Raw genomic sequence first — 27,474 nt, 5'->3', positions numbered from 1 at the left:
AAGGCTATTCAGCCCATCAAGTCTATGCCAGCCCTCAGAGAAATTCTATTCCTCCAGCTACTTCACTGTAAGCTATTCTCTCTTCACCACCCTGATTCTCCAACACTCACCTACACTAAGGATAAGTTACACTATTCTACTAACCTTCCAACAAGCACACTGTGTGACGGAACTAAAGCACCCAGTGGAAATCCATGAGGTCCCGGAAAGCATGTGCTATCTCCACACAGGTCAGGCTCAAACCCTGGATCTGTGAGGGGGACAGCACTAGCTTCTGTACCACCGTACTGGCCAAAACGTGCAAGATTGTTTCACTCTGTGTTAACCCACTTTTGAATTTTGACTTTTGTTTTGCTGAGACCCTCAGCGTAACAGAGTTTTCAAAAGGCAGTAACTCCGTCAATGCCCAGTACTCTCAGCAATGTCCTGGAAAGTTAGTCTACAATACTAATTCAAAGCCCGCTGGGATCTGCTAGAATCTCTTTTTCATTATCAGTTCAATTGTGTGAGCTTGTGGTAAATTGTGTAAATTGTCCTCACCCCTGTTTCTGGGTGTGCAGTCCATCCCAGCTCGGCAGTCGCCCATCTTGAATCCATCAGGGTCTCTGTGGATCAGAATAAAGGCAAAATCACTATGTGGTGTTTAAAAAAAAAGCGACACAAATGCAAAGCAGTGTTCACAATTGCTTACACATTCACACAGAATCAAAAGGATGAAACGCAGCAAAATTGCATAATTGGCTCCTTGCACCCATTCTTTAGAAATATAACGGCTGCATGCTATCTGAAGTATGTTTGGTCTTCTTCCTTTATAAACCCACTATGCTTTTCAATCACAGAGAAGGAACTGTGCAAAAGGTGCACTTACTCCTTTGGAAACAAATGTTTTGTATTTCAGCCACAGAATTTTTTGATTTATGCCGAATACAACCTGGGGGTCTCGGCACATAAATCAGCACTTTAAAAGGCAAAGGTTAAGGAAACCAGAGGCACAAATTGCTTGGGAGGGAGGACAGGGTCAAAAGCATAGAGGGGTTTAAAATGGATCGGGGTAATTCACATTAAACATGCCCTACAGCAGAGAAGAACTGTTACAAATCAGTGAAACAGGGGGCCGTTTCTGTAGCCACATGTGAGGAAAACAGCTGCTCACCGGCCTGACCATCATAAAGGGCTACCACCAGATCAAACCTGCACAGAGGTGCACATTCCCCAATATAATCTTCCAAGCATAAATTGCTAGTATGTAGAGCAAGTGGATGGAATAATGACTAATGAACAAAACGTTAGAAATAAAAGCCATTTCAATGAACACTGGACAATGGGAAGATCTTGCGTTGCCCCAAAATCATTACCCCTGTCCTCAGCTCATGCTGTGTGTTCCAGCACAGCCCCATCAACGACTACAGCTCCCAGCTCTTCAGCGTGGTCCAAGGCAGTGAAAGGACTGTTTCAGTACAGGTAGCCAGCTGCACTCACATAACAGCTTTGACAGCTGGTGAAGCCCTGCCCCCAGACTTGGGAGCTGCCAAAACTGTCAGCGTAACATATTTGATATTCACAAATATTTAGCAATACTGAATATTTTTTTAAAAAGGACTGAAAGTATTTATTTTAGCTGAAGTGCAAAAAAAGCACATCCACACACTAAAACTATTTAAATTAAAAGATAAAATCAGAACTACTTGCCTTTTGCCCGGGAGCTGATGGCTCCCTTTATTTGAAAGGGGAGTGCGATACCCATGCTGTGTTTAATCCAGCACAGGCTCTGAGAGCTGAGAGAATTGTGGACTCCATGAGGATCCACTGGAGCAACAACAGCCAATGGGGGCCAGATGAAAGTAACACCACAGAGGATAAGCCAGCATCACCACTGGACATCAGAACTGTGCAGTATTAGCGATGGCATCAGTGCGGAAGGTCTATCCAATCTTTCACACAGCCCTTTATTGAAGCTGCTGTTATTTACTATGTTAATTTAATTGAATTTTGCAAAGAAGTTAAGGATACGATCTCAAAATTTGCTGATGGTAAAAAAAATTGTGATTATTGGAAATAAGAAGATATCTTTATTAGTCACATGTACATCAAAACACACAGTGAAATGCACCTTTTGCGTAGAGTGTTCTGGGGGCAGCCCGCAAGCGTCACCACGCTTCCGGTGCCAACACTGCATGCCGTACGTCTTTGAAATGTGGGAGGAAACCAGAGCACCTGGTGGAAACCCACGCAGACACATGGAGAGAACGTACAAACTCCCTACAGTCAGCAGCCGGAATTGAACCCGGGTCACTGGCGCTGTAATAGCATTACACTAACCGCTATGCTACCATGCCTGCCCCTACACTACCGTGCCTGCCATGTCAGTTTAGGACCACAGGGTGAACTATCAGGATGAACTGATAGGTAGCAAGTGCATTTTAATTGGCAAAATACTTAATTATACCTTTGCAAAGTTAGACTAGAAGGGAAGAAAGTCTTCCCTTGATTATAAGATTTAAAGTGAATAAAAAGCTTTAGTGCACAGAGGTGCCAACACAAATAAGCATATTAAAAGTCCCTTTTTTAACTATTTATTTATTTCTGTTATTTATCGTAATTTTATGTCTTTGCATTGTACTGGTGCCACAAAACAACAAATTCCTCCTCATATAAGTCAGAGATAATAAATCTGGTTCTGAAGACTTTTGAAAATATCACGATTTGATCAAGCAGGTTACAATAAAAAGTAGCAATAAGTGTTTAACATGACACTTATTTACATTTCAGTTGAAAATATTTGTCACCTCTTTCCCTGAAATGTCACCAGGATTAGGGTTCACAATTACGAGGAGAAACTTGAGAACTTAGGATTTGTTGAGTGAAAACAAAATGTTTCAAAATATTGACCCAAAATTTTCACAAATAAAAAGGCAATACCACATGGAACTTCCACCATCATCTCCATAACTGTGATGACGTTAGGTAGAACTATACAAGCATGTGCAAACACAAAAATTTAAACTTCCTCACAACTGATCATCACTCTCATTCTATCTAGGTGTGGAGGCTGAAATACAGATAGAGTACCATTAGCAAATTTTCAAACTTTTTCCTTAACTTCTTTTCAAAGTTCATTTAAACTTACAAAGACAAACAGCAGCAGCTTCAAAAAAGAGCTGTGTGAAATATTGGGAATTGGGAGACGTCATTGGCAAGATTTTGGTTGTGAGAGAAAGAAGCTTTGTATTTTTTTTTAAATTTCATCGTGTTATTTTAAATATATTTAATTGTTTTTTAAAAGTTTTATAGAGTTATTAAGTGCTTTATTTTTACTAGTTTTTGAATATTGGCGAATATCAGAGAGATTCATATGCATTCAAGCTGTTTGACAGCCCGTGCTGCTTAGCTTCATCATCTGTCAAAGCATTTCTACGGGATTTATGATTGGAAAGCCTTGTGATGTACTTGGTCATACTGATCAGATCAGGGACAACCTTGTTGAAGAAGTTCTTGCTCTTAATCTGCTCAGGATAAGAGGAGGCTCAGCAGGTAGACAAGTGGCAAGTGCACATAGTTTGCTACTACAAGGAAATCCGAGGCTATCAAAGAATTAACACTGAGACTCAACAAGAGAAGCAAGTTTGACATTAAAAAATGACTCACAGAGACCAGTCAGAACATAGAGCTTTTTGACACAACATTCAAAAGTTTCTAATAAAGGAAATTAGCTTGTTAATTGGAAGCAATAAGCCTTGTGTTTTACATCCTCAGGAAGTCTATAAGTAATTTATATCCAATGATATTTTTGAAGGTCATGGATCTGTATGGATAAATGTGGCAGCCAATTTGCACACAGATTTCACACAAAAATAATTTGTTCAGCTGTTTTTGACGATGTTCATTAAGGGAGGAACATAGGCAGAATACCAAGAAAATTTCCTGCTCTACCTTCAAATTTCAACACATTTGCATTCTCCATTGCATGTGAATGGGACATCAGATTGACTCCTTAACGAAAGATGAAACCTCTAATGATAGAATATTGGTCTAAATTCTCTGCTCAAAACTCTAGTGGGTTTGAATCTTTGATTTTCTGATTCAGAGGTCAGAGCATAACAATTGAATCGGGTTGAAAATGAAATATTGAAGGGTGTAAGGAATGAGTAGGTGACTCATGGATAAGAAATACCAGAATAAACGGCTCAACTACTCTTTTCTTCTGTTTTACAACAATGAATGACTCAGTGATGTCCTGCTCTAGTATCCAGGAACAATGTTCATATCTCCAAATATTTATCAATTTTGATTTAAGATAAAATATACATGATTAAGTATTTTCCAATTTCAACTTTCCTCTCCCTCTCTCTCTCTCTCACTACCTATCTATATATATTTAAGCCAAATGTATCTCCCTCACACTTTAATGAAGAAATTAGGTTTAAATATTTTGCAGATAAATTAATTTCATATAGTGAAATGAATCATGAAAATAAATCATTTCAAGATACTATTTTACAAGATACTAAGTTAGAAATGCAGCACACTCAAGTTATAAATAAAAGCTCCAGCTCTGAGAGGAGGCACACCTTCATTACAGAATCAAACATTTTCTTTTCCGATGCTCTTTTATTTTAAACAAAACAAAAATTACTGAACAGCTCCTAGATGTGAGACAGGTTAAGGTGACAATTGTATCAATATTTTTGAGCTGAATACTAAGGAACAGAAATGGCAGAGTTCAAATATTAACAAATGCCCTGTCTAATTAATTATGGATGGTAACCCATGAAAAGCTCTTGCCAAATTTGTTTGTTGCCTAAACAAATCAATTAGTGCCATAATGAGATGTAAATCGACAGGAGCTCCTGGTCAGTGGGATCAAGTGATATGCTAGTATAAGCAAATTTGAGTAGATCGGACTGCTGCTGCCTTGTTTGCTCAGCATTTGCTCAAATAATGCAGATAATACAAAGCATAGATGATTGAAGATAAATGACTGCTTTGTTCTAGTGAATTTAAAGTACAAAATGGAATTTTCAGGAAAAATAATATTGTCATTAAAGTGTGACGGCATCTGCATTTTTCAAAGCTTGTAAACATCAGGCTGTTTCTGTGGGAGTGCATAATGTGTTGTTTAGTACAAAGCATGATGTTCCTAACAAAGGAATCTCCTGCAGGCTTTTTTTTTGATGTTCTGAAATTTGCTTTTGATTTCATTCCCCCTCATGGAAGCAAATGAGGGGGAATCAAACCAATTAGCAGCAGTGCTCTTAAAACATGCAATGCTAACCTGTGAGAGAGCAAAAGGTCAGCTGTACTATATTCTCAATAACTTAAGCAATTATTGAAATAAAATGCAAACATTCATCATGTTCAGACATTCGGGTATAAAAATGTATTAAATAATTTGCCTCTGTTGGCTTTCATGTGGCAGTAACCAACATGTTATTGCTACAGCACACTTCCCGATTTAAAATTTATTCCAAAGCATATCCATTCCACTGCCTTAGCCTCTTTATACATCACCCCTGTTCCACAAATCACATGCAAGGCATTAAACATGTGATCAAATCTAATACTAACAATCCATGCAGATTCTTTCAGCCACCATCTTCTTCAGATACTTATATCAAATTGATCGCCAGAGTTTAAAGATGCATGCCTAACAATTTGTTCAGTGTGAATCAATAGCCCTCACCCTCAAGGGAAGTGGTTGCTGCACAGTTCACAATTCAACACCATTTACTTCTTGAAATATTGAACTGGAATGTTAGCTGAATTGAATTTAAAGTGATCAATTTTTATTTTTATTCTACAGAAGTCCAACTTGTCAATCACAAAGTCATCATACTATATTGGAGGATCAGAACAAATATCAATTATTTTAAAAATGAATAAAGGTCACAGCTGTAAGAATTCCTTGGGGCCTTCTCTGCATACTATGAAATTTAAGCAACCAATGAGGATGTTTTTTTTCCACCAAAAAGGAATATGCTATATCCAATTATCTTAAACATTCCCTGAACTAATGAAAGCATTTTCTTCAGTTAATCACACTTTTGGATAATCTTCAGTAATGGAATTCATCACAACTAGAATCTGCAGCTTTTGGAATAAATTTAACTTGAAAAGTCAGTGAGAACCATCTAAATAAGACTCCAATAAAAATAAAGGATGCTGGAAATATTCTGCAGGTCAGTCAGCAGCCCAGGAGCAATAAACAGAGTTAACATTTTGAGTGGATGACCTTCCACTGGAACCTGAAAAAGTTAGACATCAAACATGCTATAAGTTGCAGAGAAGGGGGAAGGAAGCAGAGAACAAAGGGAATGTCTGTAATTGGATGGTGACTGAATGATACAAATTGTGGTTGGTGCTGCTCTCTGAGGGAAGTTGGTAAAGGCTAATTAATAGAAGCTGATCTGTCTGGAGGAGATGTAACTAAAGAGAGATAAATTAAGAACAGAGATAAAAAAAATAATGAGAGAGAGAGGGGGGGGAAATAACACCATAACTGTGATGTAATAAACACTGCTATCTTAAATAAAAGAGAATATTGGGAATACATAGCAAGTTAGGCAGCATCTTTCAAGAGGCAAAAATAAATTAGGATTATGCATTGACCTTACATCAAAACTGGCCAGTTCAGACACAAACTGAAAAGGCTGGTTATCTGAAAGTGTTGAATTTAATGTTGAGTTCTGAAGCCTGTAATGTGCCTGATCGGGAAATGAGAAATTGTTCCTCAAGCTTTACTGGGCATGGCTGGAACGGCGTAACAGGCAAAATACATAACAGTCAGAGTGGGAGTGGGATGGAAAATTGAAGTGATGAGCAGCTAGGAGCTCATCTTATCCTGGCGGATTGAACAGAAGTGTTCTCCAAAGGAGTCGTCCAATCTGTCTTCAGTTTCTCCAATATAGGGAAGACCTTACTGTGCACCGAATGCTGTGTGATAAATTGAAAGAAGTACAAATGAATCGTTGCTTCATTTGGAAGAAGTGTTTGGGCCCTTGGAGATTGGGAAGGGAAGAGGTAAAAGGGCAGGCATTACATCTCCTGTGTTTAAATAGGTAGGTGTCATGAGAAGGTGTACATTAGGGTCATTGATAATGAAGAGCGATCAATGGAGTTGTGAAAGGAATGATCCCCTTGGAATGCCTGAAGGTAAGAAGGTAAGAAGGAAAGGGGAAGCTGTAACTGGCAGTGGCATCACATTGAACATAGCAGAAAATACAGAAGGTAATTCATTGAATGTTTAGGTTGGTAGGGTCAAGGGGAAACCTAACCTTGCTCTGGTTAAGAGAATGGAGGTAAGAACAAAAATACACGAAATGGAACACATGCAGTTGATATTTTTGTCAACTCTGGTGGAGGGGCAACCACAGGGAAGGAAAATGGAAGGCACCTTGATAGTACAAGTATGGAAGGGTCATCATCAGAACAGATACGACCGCAGCCAGAAGAATGGAATGTAGTCCCTACAGTTAGGTGAGTCTGACAGATGGTGAGTCTGTGGGCTTGTAATGGATGTGGTTTACTACACCATCTCCTAGAGCTGGAGACAAAGAGGAAGAGACAGGATCCATAAAGCATGCAACGTTTGCCCTTTTATCTCTTCCCTGCCCACCATCAAGGGTCCCAAACACTTCAAGTAAGTTAGTGTATTACTGCTCCAAGCAAGGTGAAGCAGTAATACACTAACACTTCTTCCAATTTAGTGTACCGCATCTGGTCCTCATGTGCTCTCCTCTACACTTCAAAGATAAATGCAGGATGTCTCCATTTATTCTGCAAGTGTGGCCCTGAGTTCCCAGTTGCCTGTCACTTTAATTTTCCACCCCACTCTCACTCTGTCCGCTCTATCTTTAGCCTCTTCCACTGTTCCAATGAAGGCCAATGTAAGCTCAAGGAACAGATCTCTTTTTCCAATTAAGCATGTTACAGCTTTCAAGACTCAACAGTGAATTGCAAAATTTCAGATCAGTGGTTTGTATCAGAACTGGCCATCAACTCGTAACATTAACTGTATTTTTCTATCTTCACATTTGCTGCCTGCCTTTCCATCACTGTGGTGTTTGGTACTGTTATGGACTTGGTGAATGCCCCTTTAAGATAGAGTTAGTAGTGTGTGTGTGTGTGTGTGTGTGTGTGTGTGTGTGTGTGTGTTTGTGTGTGTGTGGCGTGTTTACGTCAACCAAAATAAAGGACGTAATGACGTTGTTGAAGAAGGCAGTCGAAGTCAGTCAGAGAGAGAGAGAGAGAGAGAGAGAGAGAAAAGGGAAAGAGACACCAGCCTGCTAGTTTCACTATCGATGGACGAGAAACAATAACTGTGTCTGTCACTGCAATCCACGTATGGAAGTTGGAAGTAATCCGGTGGGGTTCACTTTGTTGCTGACCTGTAGAAGGAAACAGGTATTTGTGTGGACGGCCACGATTCGGATGCTCTTCGGGGTGAGGAAGTCACTACCGAGTAAACACTGAGGTGTCGTTTGGGTTCCATCGTGGAACATTTGGATTTTGTAATTACTCTCTCTAGGTTCTCTACATCTACGTCTTACCTTCAGACAACGGAGGTTGTTGAAGAAGCCCTTGCTCATGTTTCACCTTATGGCTTGCGGAACTGAACTTTAAGATTCTTGGACTTGGAGTTTGGGACTTTGCCACACACACACAGAGTTTAGTTTTTGGGGTGAATGTTCAAGGTTTAACATTTTTACTTCTAACATCCTAACATTTTTACTTTTATTTTTCTTATTATCATAAGTAGTGATTAATAAAATAGTTTTTAACACTGAATCATGACTCAGTGTTTCATTTGTTGCCGGTTCGTGACAGTACTCACCCTTCCAACATCTTGTTTCTTTCCTGTCCTCATTCCTCACTCATTTACCTCTCCAGCAAACAGATCAGCTACAATAAACCAACCATCACCAGCAGCACCACCATTTGTCTCATTCAATCACTCTTGGTCTCCAACCAATGACATCTCCACCCCTCCCCTTCTCTGGAACTAAAAACATGTGATTTCTAACCTTTCCCAGTCACTAGTGAAAATGTTAACCCTGTGTCATCATTGATAGATGCTGTCTGACCTGTTGAGTATTTCCAGAATTTTCTACCTTTATTTCAAATTTCCAGCAGATCTTTGCTTTAAAAAATGTCTCCATTTTTGAATGTTTACGTTGGTCTTACAGACTACACTGGTTAAGGGAGATATGGAGGTGGATGTAGTTTCCCATTTTGATAACAGGCTGAAAATGTATGACACAAGGTTACATTCTCCTTTAGATGACTCTGTTACAAGGCAGATCATCTGATACACTTCATGCTTTCATGAAGTGTTTTGGCTACACCTCTGACTGTCTCCCTTCCTTTCACTTCTTACTCTTTCTCTAGCTTCTGAGATCTAGATCAAATTTTTCTGTTGCTTTTTTTTTGTCTTTATCTTTTTTTGTCGGTATTCGATTTAATTCATTTAGGATTTTGTGAACAGTTTGCTTTTGCTCTCCAAACCTTCTCTGAGATATCTTTTCTCTGAATCTGCTCTGCATAATTTTCAAATTTATCTTTAACTTTATCATGCTACGCTACATACCTTGCACAGCACACCAAGGTAGGTTCAAAGCACATACTGTTACATAGTGCACAGCAGCCTATTCAAGGGGTAAACCAGAGAGAACGTATTTTAAAATGCTAAGATTATAGTCGAAACAACTTTACAAGTAGTTTTTTCAACAGCAGACATTTCAACTAAACTAGGCCTTTACCAATATACCAAAATCAGTAAAAGCGATTTAAAAACAGCAAGCTATGCATGTCCTGCAAGGGGTTGTCCTGTGGTTTTCATCTTATTCCCCACAGATTTATGTAAAGCCCAAGTGTGCCATTTTGTGCAAATGGTTTGTGACAAGGTTCAGTTCCTGTACTGGAAGTCATTTATCTTCATCAGAGGTGATGAAATGATCCCTGACTCTTGATTATACTTACCATGTGTCTCCAAAGGCGTCAGAAGGTTGAAAATACAAGGAAAAATATAATGAGACTTGTGTAACAGATATCTAACAGCTATGCATTCTAATTTAGGAAGAGCTTGACAAATATTCTCTGCAGAACAGCTGCTGATATAATTAAAACAGATTTCTACCTGTATGCCATGATAGATTTCGGTGAAATTTTACACCTTGTACCTAAATAATTTGAAGGCCAGTCATTTAAAATGCAGATAAATAACATTAATTCTGTTGTTTGGCACTCACTTTACACGTAAAGCTAGAATCATATTGAAGACATAGACCAGATATTTTGTAAATCTCAGCAACATCTCCGATATATTAATAAACAAAATTAGGTGGTCACTTAAGAGAATTATCAAATCCACAGTAAACTAGTGTTAAGTTCCAGTAACATATGATAATTGGGTGTGTTTTGTTAATTAATTCTTGCAATACCAGTAAGAATAATTACCTGGATATTGATGCAAAGTAGCATTCTAAGCAACCTAATGAAACAACTGGGCTGTATAATTAGACTGCAATGACAATGACATGCTTACAAACATGAAACTGGGATTATATCACTAAAGTTACAAACAAATACATCGAGAAACTGAATGGGCAAATTTCAGTAAGATGTTTACCAGGCATGATGATTAAAAATAAACTGCTTCTCAATTCAATATGAATATCATGATTATCGTAGACTAACTAACTAGGCAAAGGTATCAACTGCCATCTGGCTGAGGAATAACTGACAAGGTTATTCAGCATCTGTGCAAAGAACAGTCAACCTTTTGGGTCTTATTCATAATCAGATCTATGACAGTATTAATCAAAAAGGTTGATTGCTTACTGACTGTCCTATTGTGCATTACCAGCATTTTTCTTTGTTCAGATTTCCAGCGTTTGCTCTTTGTATTTATGGAGTGCCTCGCTTTTAATTTTCCATCTCCTTTTGCAGGGTGAGGCAGGAAAGGGGTGGGGCGGAGGAAATCGAACCGCTTCTATCCAGGTGGTCCAAAGAGATTGGAAATACACATGCACCATGTTTCAGTTTGAACTTGTACCCAACCTCTGCCTTTCTGTTTTCAGCCAGCTGTGGCAACAAGCTGATTCAAATCCACAGGGCTAAATTCTCTTCTGCAGCATGCCTGGCAGATTGTCATCTCCTGAGGGTATATTTTGGGAATTGGGGCACATATTTATCCATCATCATGTTTCAAACTCTTTAGTTCTGGAAATAGCTGTTGCCAATATTAATAGAATGCAATTCAGACACCTTTAAAACCACCTTAATCTGCCATTTTAACAGAAGCACTTACATATTTAAAATTTAGTAGGTCAAAGCTACTAGTGAACCCCTATATTAAACTAAGAAGAATACCATATATTTATTTGCTGATAATGCCAATACTAATTCAGGTCTTGCTCTTGTCACAACAGGTCTGAAAACCTGTCCTTTAAAACCCCAAGGGTAGTAAGAACCTTTTTGACAGCAGGGAACAGCATGGAGCTCATTCCTCCAGCTTTTCCTTTTACAAAATTATTGGGCCCTAACGTTCCTGGGTCAAAGTGATGCATCCTGATGCAAGTTGCACTTCTAAGGAGAAATTCCAGCATTTTCACATGGAAGTGCCAGCAATCCCAGCAAATCCTGACTTTTCAATTATGAAAAACTTGAAGTGGAGGCATACTAATGAGACCTTTGGCTTGAAAATATAAGAGCAAAATTAAACCACATCTCTCCTTCCAGGTGTCGGTACAGGTGTCCTTCTGAACCGCCACCACTCATTCCTTCAAAGTCAGCAGAACTAGGACAGGGCCTTTGGCTCAGTTATGAAGAGCACTTCTCTGCTGCCCACTTCCACTGTGGTCCATGACTGATAGTAAAACTTCCCCTTTCAATAGGGTACTGAATTTCCTCATAGAGGCATCCACAGTGTCAGTGTATTTACATAATTAAGGATTACCTTTATTTCCCTTGTGTATGAGTGATCAGGGTCGAGGCCATAACCTGGGCTGAATCCCATGGCTAAACTCACTACAGCCATCTGCTGGACTGGTAGGCTATATTGTCACAGGTATGTCCAACCTCTCCAACATCACTGACCCCGGTTAGGGCTCTTTCCCCACTACCAGAGAAAAACTCCATAGCAATACAGTGAGTTTAAATCTAAGTCAGAGCCATTTTGTCACATTCCACCCAGAGTCATGCAGCAGTGCGTCAGAAGTGCCATGAATATTCAGCCCCGTATGGTGCACCATCTTTAAAACATTGTTGATGTAAACCCCAATGTTCCACAGGTGGGTCCTATTAGAGCACCTGGAAGGAGAGATGTGGTTTAATCTTGGTCTTATTTTATCTGTGTTTTACACAATCAAGAAAGAATGCTGGCATTTTGGGTGGAACCACTGGAATTTTTCCTCATAAATGCAACTAACTGCATGATTTTCACAAGAACTTGGAAGTCCAAAACTTGTGCACTTTTCCCTAGTGACTTTTGCACTTCAATGTTGGGCTTTGCATAGAATCCCACCCATACTTGTGGCATTTGCCTAGTATCATGTGCAAGGGGATCTCTCTACTGAAACTATGCCAGATTAGACCTTGCACAGGAGCAGCAGATCTATTCATTTTAATGGGACCAAGGCAAATAATAGGTAATTCACATTGTTTTGAATTAATCACATTTACTTAAATGTTTTTAATATTTTTCAGTGTTTCACTTTGTTTTTACTTTTTGATTTCTACAACTTAATTTACTTTAATTGTTTTGTTGTTTTTATTAGTTGTTGAATGTCTCTGAAACATCAAGGACATTTAAAAACATTTGAAGTTTTTGACAGGTGTGGCAGCCTGCTAATCTGTGGGCACAGCTCAGCCAGCTAAGAAGTTTCTTCAGCTGTTTCATGGGCAGGACTTGTTCTGGCCCATAGGAGGTATTTTGCAGCACAACACTGCGCAGAGCTCTGTCACTGAGGATTGAGCTGGTATTTAGCAAAAAGCTGACAATGGTCTACAAAGTATATGCTTACTACATGGTTCACAGTGAACAAACGAGGCTCACTACTGGCAACAACGTTGTGTTGATCAACAATTTCATATAATCAATTTATAAAAGGTTATATTTAAGAATACTAAATGCCACTGATGGCATGTTCAGTTGGCTGGCGTAAAAATTGACTATAAAATACCAGCTATGGCTCTGTTCTTCTCTATTTGTAACTAAAGCAAAATGAATTGCAGTGAGTTTTTAATCTGGACATATTATTGTATTGTACTGTATTACTGGGCCATCATTATAGCATCTACATTTGAGATATACATTTCGTTGCTGGACCTGAAACAAAATACCAACATTATTCAGGCAGAATCTGAACAAAAAATAACTGCAACTTAGCAATTCTCATCATTGCTCTTTCATACAAGGAATAAAATCCATCACTTTTAAAATCCATCACTGGCATAGAATCATAGAGAAATACAGCACACAAACAGGCCTACCAGCCCACCAAGTCCACACCCAGCATCAAGTAGCTTAATGTGCTGATCACTGTCCTCATTACGCCATTACAAACCATCCTTTCATAATCACTCCCTTTGTTTCACATATCCCTTCCCCACCTTCCCTCCAACTGAAAACCTGCTTGCATCTCTCTCTTTCCCCAATTCTTAAGAAGGGTCTCAGACTTGAAACATTGCTTGTTTCTCTTTCCACAGAAGCTGCCTGACTGGCTGAGTTTTTCCAGCATTTTTTATTTTTGTGCTAGTAAAAGGAGTTTTATTTTCAATTAATTTGTGCAGTAGTTTAATTATTTCTGGTTCATGTGCCATTATCTCCACGCTTCAAATTGTGATCAGATATAGGTGCCGAAGTAGCTGCATCTTGTAATGTCTAAAATCAGATGAGCAAGTGGCCATGATCTGATGGTCGTGAGTCAACATTGTCCCCACATTCATTACAGCACTGACACACAGATCAGTGACATAAGATTCAGGACCTGAATTTTGCCACATTAGTCTTTACAAATCAAACTTTGTGAATTAGCTTGACAGAAACTGAACATGGTCCTGACTAATCCACATTTCAAACACCAGGTTTCAGATCCAATGTACAATTAACTTAAATATTTGAAAAACTTAGTGGTATTATAATTTTGCTGAGTTACTTTTAATCATGATTATAAATTCTGAAAATACATTGTGGTCTTCATTTCTAGAAGACTGCACACAGTACTTTCATTTTTTTTCTGTTTGAATGCATTAAGTTGGTTACTTTACTCACGTTAAGTGTCTCTATAAATGTTGGCTTGTTAAAATAATTGAAAGCAGGGCCAATTTCAAATTCAGTAGAAGTGACAACTGTACCCTCAGATTCACACTTCAGCATGTTTCCATGGTACTTTGAAATATTTCAAAAGTACATAAAACTATTCAGTTTCAAAGTATCTGAGGGTGGGCATGGAGAGAGTGTGTAGTAAGCAATATTCTGTGTGTGGCCTCTGCTACTCTAACGTCTTCCTTGTATCGTAACAGAATACAATAAGGCATGAACTTCTATGAAGGCTAAAGAGAACTATGGGCCAGGGAAAATAATTGTGCATTGACTTCTGAGAATGGACTCAGGCATGCAATGGCCTGGAACAAAAGGATCTGACGGGGGTTAACAATGATGGCATCATCCACCCCCTAAAGAAAGTTGGTAGTTAATTGCACAAGACAGAATTTTTTTCACCCACTGCAGCCTCTTGCTTCAGTTGCTGCATGCAGAGTGCAGTCAGTTATACAAAACTCTTCTTAGGGAATAATTATACCAGGGGAAAAAAAATCTGTGAAAATGGTAATTTTGCCAGCTAATGAGCTACAGGCTGCCCTGCTTGTCTCTCGCCTACCAATCTGCAGTGAGCCTTGACTCAAATGAAAGAAAATGCCGCAGAGTTCAGGAGAACTTGAGCAACATCTCAGCAGGCAGTAATTCAATTGAGAAGAATGAAAATCACAGCACAGTCCAGCCATGCAGTGGGTCTTAGCATGTTAACGGGAGCAAATGAGAGACCTCCACATCCCTGTTGGGTGTTTCCAAGAGATACTAAACAGAGTATTTTCTAAAATATATTTAGAATTCCTTTTCAAAGATGTGCATTTTACTAAATATTGTTTAGCTATATCCTGTACTGTAAGAATAATGCATGTATGAAGACACCATGTTGGAACATGGCTTTGTAACACTGAAGCACAAGTGAATCCTAAACAAATTGGTTTTGTTTGTGCACACAATAAGTTTAATTATCTGGCACTAATTTATGCAAACTAGTTTCACTTGGTTTAAAATGTTAATGTCTTCAGTACCATAAATTTTAAATGCTACAATATATTTAGGGACTGGGTGGTCCCATACGGTAGAACACTAGACTTTTCCCTGGAACACAGAATGAAAGCCAGCTCCAATATCAGTCACTCTCTGATTATCATTAAGATCTAAAATGAAAGAAATCTGGACGATCTTAACCAAGTTCACAATTCATTCACTGTCTCACTCAGAAAAGCCCTGAGGTGGCTGGCATTGAAAGTAAAAAATTCAAACTGATGCAAAAAGGAAGTGGTTGTTTGAGAATGGTGTTAACATACATTGCTGCAAATAGCACACTGGAAAGTTTGCTATCCGTCTCTTATGTGCCTCACATAACATAGGAATGCAGATGCTAAAGTCAGTTGTTAAGTATAGAAAAGGAATTCCAGTCAACTTTGCTTAACTCCATGAATATAACAAATGTTCAAATCAAAAGATTTGGGAAACTTTTAGTAATGTCTCAATTTCCACTAACTTTAAAACATAATATAAATATTTGGTTGAAAATAGCCAGTTATTTTTCCCAAGTGAGGCACAATTAGCTCTCTCTATCTACAACTGGCCAATAACCTGAATAGTATCTTTGCCTTTTCGTAATGAGATCCTATTTCCTGGGCTACATCCTGTCATAGTCATAGACCATGTAAAGCATTCATTCATAAACCTTAAAGCACTGGAGTCAGTGCACATATAGTCAACTGTCCTCCAAAAGTCATTGCATAAGTGCAAATAATTAAACAGACAATGAACAATTTACAAACCAAGGCTTTACTCATATCAAATGACACAAATCTACTTAAGACTTATTTCACTAGTTGTTTCTTGCCTCTGTTTCTTTTCACAGACATTAAAATATGGTTACCAATGGTATAATGGGATTTTTTTCCTAAATGGCACAACTGTGAGTTTATCACCTAGAATCAAACATAAGTCTTTTCCAACATTTTTACCCACCAATATTGTAACATTAGGCAAGGTTAAAATCCTAATATATCAGCAATCACTTTCTGGGTCTTGCTGAGACAAAATTATAACATACAACTAAGTGTTTCTTATCCATATTAACAGGTCTAAAAGTTTGCTTTTAGAATAAATAAACTGGTGGATTTGCTGTAAACCAATATAACTGACATATAATTATCCTGTAAATCTGTAAAATGACTTCAGTGTTTGAGTATGCAGCCTAAAAAGTTAAAAATTGTAAAGGGATGAGTTGACTTAATTTGGTTAGGTATGGGTGATGGTGTGGATGGTGTAACAAAGAGACTACTGTGTAAGTTTGGCATTGGCTTTCTGAAATGCACAATTACTAACCAGTTCCTGACCATGGAGGAGCCTCAGGCAAAAACAAAATTGTACTGTGAAACCTTTTCTCACGCTTTGCACTGTTTTATTAATGCACACGTCTTACCTTTTACTTTGCATGGCTTCTTTTTATGTACCCGAGTTCAATACCCATGGTATGTAAAAACAATGGAAGAATCTTTTGTTTTGAGTAATATGAGTTACATTTTCTGAATGTATTTTTGTTTTCTTTATAACATTTGTAGAGACCATTTGCACTTTTTAGCCCAGGGACCAGGGGACAGCTGTGTTTGTTGTTACCTGGACAATTTACAAGAGTTTTGTAATTTTCTTCTATTATCTTTATTCACTGCTCTTATCTTCCGTCTCTTCCATAAAAATTATAGTCCTGTGGTTTAACAGGAGTCTACTACCACTGTTATAATTGGTTTTACCTCATGGGTTGTTCTCTGTTCTCGGCAAAGTGCACTCAACACATTAATGTTTAACTTCTTAGTAAATCCCAGATAGGATCAGTTCCTGAAAGATGACATTCTATTTAGTAAACTATCTTGCAAATCAGTTTAGTCAGCTCACTATCACTTATGTTGGTGAAATTGTATCAGAATGCACAAACCTCACAAAAAAATGTAAAGCATGTATAGTAATGTGGAAATGGCATTTTAAAATTCCTTAGCTGAAATAAATAGAGCAGCTGGTGTGATAGTTTCAGCAGTGGGCTTACCTGTGGGCCACATGATGATATTGTAACAGTTTCCAATTTTTATGTAAGCCTAATTGAAGTTTTAGAGTCAATGATATGCCATTTATTAATTTTAAACTGCATTTACTACATGCTAGTTCCAATTTTTACTTAATAAGGAAATAACATGAAATTTAAGCAGTAATCAACAGATCCTATGAGTGTTGCACATATAGTTGTCTACATAAAATGGGTATTAGTCACATAACATAGCCAGCAGCTGCATTATAAAAATGATAATCAGGCAGGTTGTTGGTTTTGCTAATGTTTCCATAAGACTTCATTTCACATCCTATTTACAAAATATTTTAAACAGTCATTCGCAACTCCACACACAGACTGTATCAGCAAATACTATTTTTCCTTCTGAACACAGTGAGAAAATGAACAAAAACATTTTGGAATCCTATTCTAATCTCAACCAAAATCATAGCTTTAACTTAATTAATTAATTATTATTATAATATTATATTAACTGCACATACACATGAGATTCATGTAATTAGATATATTTTTCAGTTACCAACTTCCCTTAAAAAAAATCAGGTTTTGAAAAATTGAACCTGGAATACCAGTTACGTACATAGTCAACATTGAGATGTGAAGGTTATGTATATGCTTAACACTTATCAATGCAGACTCAGTGGGCAACATAATGAAGGGCAGGCTTCACAAAACCAGATTGATGTGATGCTTATTTTCTCAAAAATATGTAAATCATGACCATAAGGTGCAGGAACAATAGCCCTCTCCGACATAGTTCCTGCACTTCACTATTAATTAACGTTATTTTTGAAAAAGCTTCACATCAAGAAAACTCCTTCTGCATGGATTGAAATGAGGTTGCTCAATCAGCCTTTAAGTAGTAGCTCTGAGTAATGCTGTATTAAAATTTTAGTGTTTACATTTGCAGGAGAATAGTTTTTCAGTATGCAACATTAGCTACCAGGACCTTGATTGATTGTTACTTTTTGGGGGCTGCAGAGAAAGAAAGGTGAGAATGTCAAGTCAAGCAACAAAACATTATCCTGAAAAACCTCATTGTGGACAAGACTTAAAAGGCAGCCAGAGATTATTTCATGGGATAAGGCTCTTTATAAATAAAAGCATTTAACATTATAGTCAAAATTCAAGAATATTCCTTGGCTAGTTAGACAATTACTTTTTCTGAATAAACAAAAAAATTTCTAAATAAAAAATTTAAAACACTGGGCTTTTGAAGCAGATGTAGGTTTGGGTTCAACCCCTTTGAAAACTGCTGCTGTACTGCCATTTTGTCAGCTGCGATCAGATTGCACTTTAAAGTGAACTACATACACCAATAATATTTTTAAAGCTTAATTTTAAATAACTGTAGTTTGCAACCACAGTTGAAATTCTGAAATCAGGAACTGTAATTTACTTAATAACTGTGGTCACTGGGACTATAGTTGTACAAATGTTTTGCTGCCACATTCAAGGTACTGAATAAAACCTTCAAGAGTTTAAAAGATGCTTTGCAAGAAATGGTAAGTCTTTAGATTCCACTCATATATTAAAATCAAACTTTCAATTGACATAATATTTTCTTCTAACTTCATATTTAACATCATGCTTGTGATACAAGTAAGATGCCAGATAATTCATTGTATAACTTATTCCATTAATAACTTGTTACAGAATTAGTCTGAGATTTAAAGAGAATAAATCAATTTTAAATATTACTATGTTTACTACTGATCATCCTCCCTCCCAGCAACATTTTGGCACATTATCTTATACAAAAGTGCCAGTGCGCGCGCGCGCGCGCATACACACACACACACACACACACACACACACACAAGAAAGAAGGCAATACATGGGTATCAGACGCTGAGGTTAATAGGAGTCGAGTAGTAGTGTGGGAGTGAAGCCCAATGTCCTAGCACAACACACCACCATCCCACAGACGTAAAGCAAGCTGAAATGAAAATCAAAAAAAAGATCTGCAGGAAATACTCATCAGGTCAGGCAGCATTCTGTGATATGAGAAACAGAGTTAACATTTTAGGTCCACGGTCTTTCATTGGAACTGGGGAAGTGGGAGAAAACAAGCTATGTGACTGTTCCAACAACAGCTCATCCACACTTCAGTTGTGTGCAGCGAATCAATGTACATCGTAATTAGAATTGAACTTCAATATCTAATCTGTAGTCTGAGTGTTGAGCCACTTCTGTCAATAATTTTGGTAAACCACCTTTACACACACACACACACACACGCGTGCACGCACGCACGCACAAACCAAGGCCATACAAGAAAGAAGCATTTCACAACAAAAACGGGCTCTCACCACCAACTGTTGAGACAACTGAGTCTATCATTCAAAGATAAAACATTTGGTGAAGTTACTGTATGATTTGTTTTCTAACGTGGGCATTTGTCCCAATTGAGAATTACTGGCGGTTTCAGACTCACAGTGTTCATTCTTTAAATGGTTGTATTTATTGTGGTAATGTTTGAGGTTGGAAGATGGTGAGTGTTAGCAGGATTTTACCAGATCTCACTGTATGCACTGTCAATCACAAGGCTCAACAAACTGCCAGGATTTTATGGAGTAGGAGCAGGGGTATCACAAAGGAAGAAGGATATTCTAACAAAAAAAACCCTTATCCCCATCTAGAGAGTTTGGAATGCAAAGCACAAAATTAAACTGTAATAAAACAGATCCCATGCTGGGTTGCTAACCACGACAAATGGGTGCATTTGTAATTGTACTCCTACTTTCACTTTTATGACCCACACAAAGGTATTTTGCACAATTAAAAGCAAACTTGTATGCTAAATGGAACTACTGGTTTTCACTGTTATTAATGTTTACAATAATTAGATACCTCTCTTATTTTCCTTCCTGGCCTGCTTCCTATTATTTTTTTCCGTTTGATTTTTCATGTAGTAACATAAAACTGTATCAGTAGTGTACTTGTACTTCCATGGCACTTCTATCAGATGCTGTCATCCAGATCACCACTACTTCAGATCCCACTGTATCTGTCCCTCATTTTCCCTTTCAGTAAATCTCTTCCTGATTGTTCAGTGTTTTAAATCAAGCTATCACAATGTTCTGTTCATTTGCCCTGTGTAAACTTCAAACTCTTGCTGCTTAAAAATGTTTATCAAAAAGCAAGACAGACTGTAAAACATCTGGCCAGCTGCACACACCATCGATCACTAATTACTGCCCCGCAAAGGGAGGAATCAAAAGCTCCATTAGTGCTGTGGAGTGTCTCCCCTTCCCTAGTGAAGCACACTCATGCTCATTGTTGTCTAGAAGGGCCCTTGACAGAGGGAGTCATTGACTTTTTTCACAGGCTTGTCTGCAGAGCGGGCTGTGTGAAGTGCTATCAAGGCACTGGTTGTGCATGTGCATAGTTGATGTTTAAACATGATCCATTTGCCCACTCAAAAAAAATTATTTCACATCTAGCCTGGTACAATTTGCTTTCTCACAATCTTTCTTGCCTCTTCCAAGGTATTGTGTGGCCTAGTCTGTTCTGACATTTATCAGTTTATTACCTACTACGTTCTTGTATTCTGCACACACCAAAAAACAGCCCATCTCCATTTATGTGAAATGTCAATTTGAACAGACTATTTGAAAAAAAGTCAATTGCACAGGAAATTTTACCTAATGCAGTTCTTTTCACTTGGGTTTATTGACTTATAAAAGAAGCAATTAAAAATATGTTCATTGTCAACACAATACATCTGAAAAATATGCAGGGATCAGAACCAGGTACAGCTAGTCAACCTTAGTATGTGAGGGTTTAAATCAGAATTTATCTCATTATCACGGAACTTCCCTTCTAATCAAAGTGGAAATTCATTGCCTAGAAATCTATCCTTGGTCGATAACACTATGTAACAGCATCAGAACATTGTCCTCTGCCTCTGCTATCCATTCTATGGATGTTAAAAATATCTGGTCTATAATTCATAGAGTGCAAACATTTCTTTAATCGTCATTGCAGTCGGAATGCAGTTCAGTTTCAAACAAGGCTGTCTCTGACCAGCTAGTGGAAAGACACCAACCAGCATATTATTGAATAAAGGAATAGCCAACAAATGCAGTATTCATCTGGAATTTTAATGCCACCCTTTGCATCTTGATTGCATTTGAGGGTCAAAGTTTATATTACTATCATTTCATTAAAGAATGCTACTACTCAAAACTATCTTTGGTTTCAGTTAATGTCTGTACAGCCTGCAGCTACCTAACCTACAGCTCCCCCTCTCACCTGATGTAGAATACTCACTCTGCCATCCCACACACACTCTCCACAGTTCTTTTAATATGCACTTTTGCACCTATTTGATTATTCAGCCAAATTGTTGTTTTAATAAAGAATGTTTGGATTTGTTTTCCCTAGAGTGCTGAGGGGTGACTTGAAAGAGGTATATAAGGCATAGATAGGGTAGAAAGTCAGGATCTTTTCCCCACGGAAGGGTATCAAAAACAAGAGGGCACGGGTTTAAGGAGAGACGAAGGAGTTTTAAAGGGGATTTGAGGGGAAAGTTTTTTACACTGAGAGTGGTTAATAACTGCCAGATGAGGCAGTGGAGTCAGATACAATCACTATGTTTAAGAGACATTCAGACATGAACTTAAATAGGCCAAAGCATACTATGATACAGACCTATTGTGGGCACACAGGATTGGCAAAAAGGTTGGCATGGATGTGGTGGGCTGTAAGGCCATTCTCTGAGCTGTACAATTTTACAGTTCTCTGACTCTAATATATCGCTTGCAAAACTCATATAGTTATGCAAAACCTAGCATGACTTACTTTATATTTAAAAGGAACCAGAATTTGAGAAACTGGTTAAAAACCATTGGCACTAAAAATGAGAAAACAATTAAGAAAATTTGAGCCAATGATCCTCAAGATTTTAAAAATGTTGAAGGAAATGAATGCTAACTTTTGCAGTGCTGTATCCCCTGTCAGAGCTCGTCATACATTTCAAATGTAATCCAATTTATCTACCCCTTTCCCAATCAGTCTTTTCGGTATTGGGCCATGGCAATTCCTGATTTTCTATCAGCAAGTTCATGACCTCTCCTTGCCCTCTTGATGACAGTTCAGGCCTCAGGATTTAAAAACTGCAAGCTCTCAGTGCATTAATTCTGCAATTCATCATTCTGCTCCAAAGGACACTGTCTGTGCAAGGCTTCCTCTGTGTATATTTCAGAAATGGTTCTCAACACAACAGCCACACAATAAAAAATAATCAAAGTTAACATTGTCTGATAGCAAAAGAAACAAAGCATCCAAAACAAATTAAAATCAAGGAACTAAGAATGCATACGATTATTCAATCTTTAGTTATTTTGTTTAATAACAGCCCCCCCCCCCACCTTAAGCTGACACAGTTCTACCCTAGTATGCACCCAAGAATAGGTACAACTGTTGTTGCTGGTTTCAGCAATTCGATCAAGCAACTTAAAAGTGCATAATTTCCTTCAGGTTTTTTTTGTGTGGTAAGTCTCTACAGTGGCCCTGTTTTTCATTATCTGTCCACACACACAGCACCAGCCCAATCTAGCAACCCTGAAAGACTTGTTCCACTTCACTTGTGTGGCAATTTACAATGCAGGCATATCACACAGCTTGCACGCAGGAGAGGATATACCGTCAAGGAAGAATAAGATGCTTTCAACAGATCCAGTTGTTCCAGGATTTTTTTTAGTCATATAAAACATATCAAGTTGCAACCAAGGAACCACTTACTTTGTGGCACCCCATAATAAAAATATTATCAAAGGTCTGGATTAAGGATGAGCTGTTTATAAATAACTGGAGACTGCTTCGCACAGTACTCCCAAGAGCTGCAAACCTAACCACAGCCCTTTGCTTATAATGAAGCAAAAAAACAACCCTCAAAGAGGAAAACAGTGAAAGGCCGGTTCTTCTCATATTTTTTTATTTAATGTGCTGTCACAGTATCTGGGGGATTTGTTTCCTTTCCAACTGGAAGGTACATAATCTGTGCTGCAAACACCACAGCCAGCAAGCAGGCAAAAGCCCGATCAATGGAAGAGGGTTGCACCCCTCGCATTCTTTGCCGCCGTCTCCCTCACGGGGAGGAGGGGGGGGGGGCAGGTCACAGAACAGTGCGAAACTCCCCCTGAACACAAGGATCCCAGGGACAGAGCCAGACCGCGGGAGGGGGGAAGCTGCTCCCCTACACAGCACACAGTAGACTGAGACTGACCCGAGCCACAGCACCGGGCGCTCGGACCGACCACAACCAAGGACTCGGCACCGAGGTTGGGTGCATTGACAGAGTAAGTCTCATCGCCGCGCCATGTGCCCTGCGGCAGATGAGACCGGGGCTGTTGGGAGCAGCCCCGGCAAAGCAGGAAGCATTCATTTTCACTGTCTCATCTTATCCCAACTGAACAAAGGTGCGCCTTCCCTAGTGACGTTTTTTTTTGCTGCGGGAAAGGCACTATTACAGTAAAGCTGTTGTTGCTAGTCCGGCCCACGCTTACAAACCATTCACTGCGCCCTCACCTCTGCTACTGGGGGCAAAGCTTCATAAATGTGCGCTATCAGTGGGTGGAATTTCAGCAATTACCTACACTGCAGAAATACACAACTGTATCAATGCAGGAAATGCAGATGGGAAAACTAAAGTTGTTTATCAATTTCATTGGGGTACTTCACAGAGAAGATACGGTTCTAGAGTTAATATAAAAGCCCAATTATCACATAGGTTAACAATACATCCAACTTTAGTTCTTCACAATAATAGGGCGCCTTTCAGCAAAGCAGTGGGAGGAGAAAGTAATTATCAAAACCCCTGAAAAATATTTTAATAGCTGTTTTAAGATTTTACAACCAAATTCAATATAACATAAAAATTGCGATATGATTAAACATGCTTATATATTTAACGTTATATCTGCATGCATATCATTTTAATTCATAGTTATTGTTGAGTAATAATATTTCACAAGCTTGAATTCTTACTAATTTATGAAATGCAGATGCATTAGACTGTGCTGTCTGCCCAAACTTTAAAAGAGAAGTCAATGTTTTGGGGATGGACTTTCTCCAAGATGGGTCCCAATGCAAAAGTTGGCAATCCAAAGTGGTTGGCCCAATTTTGTAGGAACCAAAGTGTAAATTATATATTGGGTTTAACACTCAGACTATACATACTCTCTGTGAACCTCCTGGCAATTCTACACTAGAGATATCTAATTACACGATTCCGCCCAGGAAAGCCAGGCTTTTTTTGTGAAGTTTTGGAGAAGATCAAACAATAAAAATAAACGCTCCATCAATTTGCCATACCAATACACAACAGAAATGACGCTTAAACTGACACACGACGTATAATGAGAATATTTAGTGTGGGCTATGATTTAAAGTAAATCAATTTTCTCAAAGTGAGACAACGTCGCTTTGTTAACGCCGCTGCGAAACAACAGCTCGGTCCGCTCGCACCTCTCCCCACCACCCTAGGTAATGCATTCTTCGGGCTCTTGTATTCGAAACATGCTCCGAAGGCAGCAGAGGCGAATTTAGCGCAAGGAAGCGTTGTTCTATCCACTGTGGTTTTGTTCGTGGGGAGAATTTTAATTGCGCCCCTGTTAACCAATGGTCCAGCGCGCTTTGAGTATTGTTGCAGTGTAATCAAATATGAAATACAGAACTGTTTACAAGAGCGAGCCTGTACAGGAATTGGTTCGCCACTCGTTGACGTAAATGAAAATATGATATCGGATCTCCCGATTTCTATTCGACAGTCATCTATTACCTAAAGCTTTTTAATGCACTGAGTACGTAAAAAATAATTCCAATCCGTGCTGTGGCTCACATAGATGTGCACTACAAAGAAATCTAGAACCAGAAGAGCTAACGTTACCCCACAACTATAAATCCCACTATTTAATATGTCTTTGTTAAGTTCCATAGGCTGACTCAATTTTAAGTTTTATACATTGTCGAGTTAAAAACTTGAGACCAATTGAACAGTCACCGAAAGAAACCTGGGCGCCTCATCAATCCTGATTTCGGGGGCAAGATACAGTTCAAGGCAATGTTTGACCAGTTTGTCTGCGCGCACGGACAAAATGCAGATCCGCCTAACCAGAGAGCACAAGCTGCGGTATCTCTGCTTGCCCACAATGTCCCGTGAATTTTCCCTGCACACCGCGGCTCCAACAGAGGTTTGGCAGTCATCTGTATCCAGTGGATACAATTCCTGCCGAGTTTGTTTTGCAAAACAGGGCCGAGGGAGGCGAAACTTAATTTCTAACGATACTAAACAATGATTGACAATCATGGGTGGTCGGGAACACAATCAGTTAACGCACTCTCCACCTTGGGCACTGATATAAACAACTCGGATTTTTAAACATTAAATCTGTATGGGAAAGGAGAGAGTGAAGTTTTCAACTAATTCACAGATAAAACACCTCCAAACTTTCTTTCCGATCTACCGTCGCTAAAAGTTGATAATTGTTTGGTTTACCACGGCTTCTAACCACAGCAATAAACACAAATCGCGAACTACAAGATTCCAAAAATCCGGGTTTCCCTTTCAATCGCTATCTTATCTTGCTTAAAATTGCACCGAATGAACAATGGTGCAGTGTAGAGTACAGCTCGGCGGATCATGTAAATGTGGCGGTCCCTATTACTGCAAACAGGCGAGTGGCGTCGACAGGGAAGGCAAACTCCAGGGGGTGGCTTTTAACTGCCAGGTACAGGCAGGTTTGGCCGACCGAGGGATCCGATCGCAACTTCTTACACCCACAAGAAACAACGCTGGGGCACAGTCAAACCGCAATCCTCAAAATACATATTCCCGGAATGAGTGGCTGTACCCCGATCGCAGCACTCTAGCCTAAAAATCTGCTCTGCGTACTTGGAATTTCACCCTGATTTGTTTCATCCGAGTGTAAAATGCACAGTGCACAGCAAAATAAACGTTAACTACATGTATCATTCCTTGTACAACTCCTAAAAAAAAGATACGGGAAACCAGCAAATGCGAAGTAATGAATTCGAAGTTTATGGAGCAACTGTTTCCGTTTAAACTATACGTCCATAACAGGGTGCCTTGCTTTGCGTTGGTAGGATTACTCGTAAAGCGTAAGGAAAAATATCAGGATCGTTCTGTTTTCCTATCAGATGGGCTCAGAGACTTGCATGTAGCTGCCGCGATCTTGAAGCTTCTCCATCCCCTGCATGAATCCAATGGAAATTGCTGCGTTTCATCAAATGTTAAGGCTAACAGGATCGCTGAAAGAGACAGGCTGTCCTACCTTCAACAGCCATCGTTAGCGGGAAGAAGAAGTACAAAAGCACCGAGATATCCATAATGTTAACGTTGGCCACTTCCCCGCTCCTAGCCTCGTCTTATTCCAGTGCTGAGCTCACACTGCTCTCTCGATCGCTCTGGCACTCCGTCAGGAGTCAGGACTGAATGAGTGCGGCTGCTGGGAACGTCATTGGTCTGTCAATCAGAAAGCCCTCCGCCCACAAACTCAGGGAATTAGTGTTGGGCGCGAGTGGCCGATCCCGTGTCTGGAAAGCGTGCTCTGAGCGCCTCCTTCTGGCCGCCACCGCCGCCGGCACCCGGGCACCCCGCAAGCTCCATGAGAACTGGGCACGGACAGGAGCTCTTTAACAAAAAAACCTGCAGGGCTTCACCCGGGTTTATTGATTTACTATTCAAATCACTGAAGGTCACACAGATATTGCTGATTTCTTGACTGCAGCACAGTGTATAAAACGTATTGACAAATAGGTCATTACACAGGGATAGTGGTAATTTGTTTATCGATCTCGTCAGTCATGTTGGCACTTTACCAAGTTTGGAATCTCCAAAACCTATTAGTTGCTTCGCCAGATTGTCACATCGCATCTCTAAAGACCGTTTATTATTCGCAGAATATATATCTATAGAGCTCGAAACATTAAAATGAAGCCATATATATTTCTTATATATATAATATAATATAAAGAGATGTATATGTAATTGTATATATTGTTGACAACAATCAGACCTCAAAGCTAAAGGTTGTGATTACTGTAAAATACAAAAGTGCTCCTT

General features: G+C 39.0%; 1 protein-coding gene across 4 annotated transcripts in view; it reads right to left on the bottom strand.

Moving 5' to 3' along the window:
• LOC127571191 (ephrin type-B receptor 3-like) overlaps nt 1-26,821 on the bottom strand; it is an 84,891-nt gene extending 58,070 nt beyond the window's left edge. For all 4 annotated transcript variants that reach the window (XM_052017333.1, XM_052017331.1, XM_052017334.1 and 1 more), the window contains exons 1-2: nt 26,684-26,821; nt 541-605 (exon numbers count right to left, since the gene is read on the bottom strand). In XM_052017333.1, the coding sequence (XP_051873293.1) occupies nt 541-605; nt 26,684-26,738 (120 nt within the window). In that variant the 5' untranslated portion in view covers nt 26,739-26,821. The remainder of the gene's footprint in view (nt 1-540; nt 606-26,683) is intronic.
• Nucleotides 26,822-27,474: the final 653 nt, after the last annotated feature.

Source organism: Pristis pectinata, chromosome 6, assembly GCF_009764475.1.
Source record: "Pristis pectinata isolate sPriPec2 chromosome 6, sPriPec2.1.pri, whole genome shotgun sequence".
Lineage (NCBI taxonomy): Eukaryota > Metazoa > Chordata > Chondrichthyes > Rhinopristiformes > Pristidae > Pristis > Pristis pectinata.
Note: the sequence above shows the minus strand (reverse complement) of the source record. Positions and strands in the feature narration are given on the sequence as shown.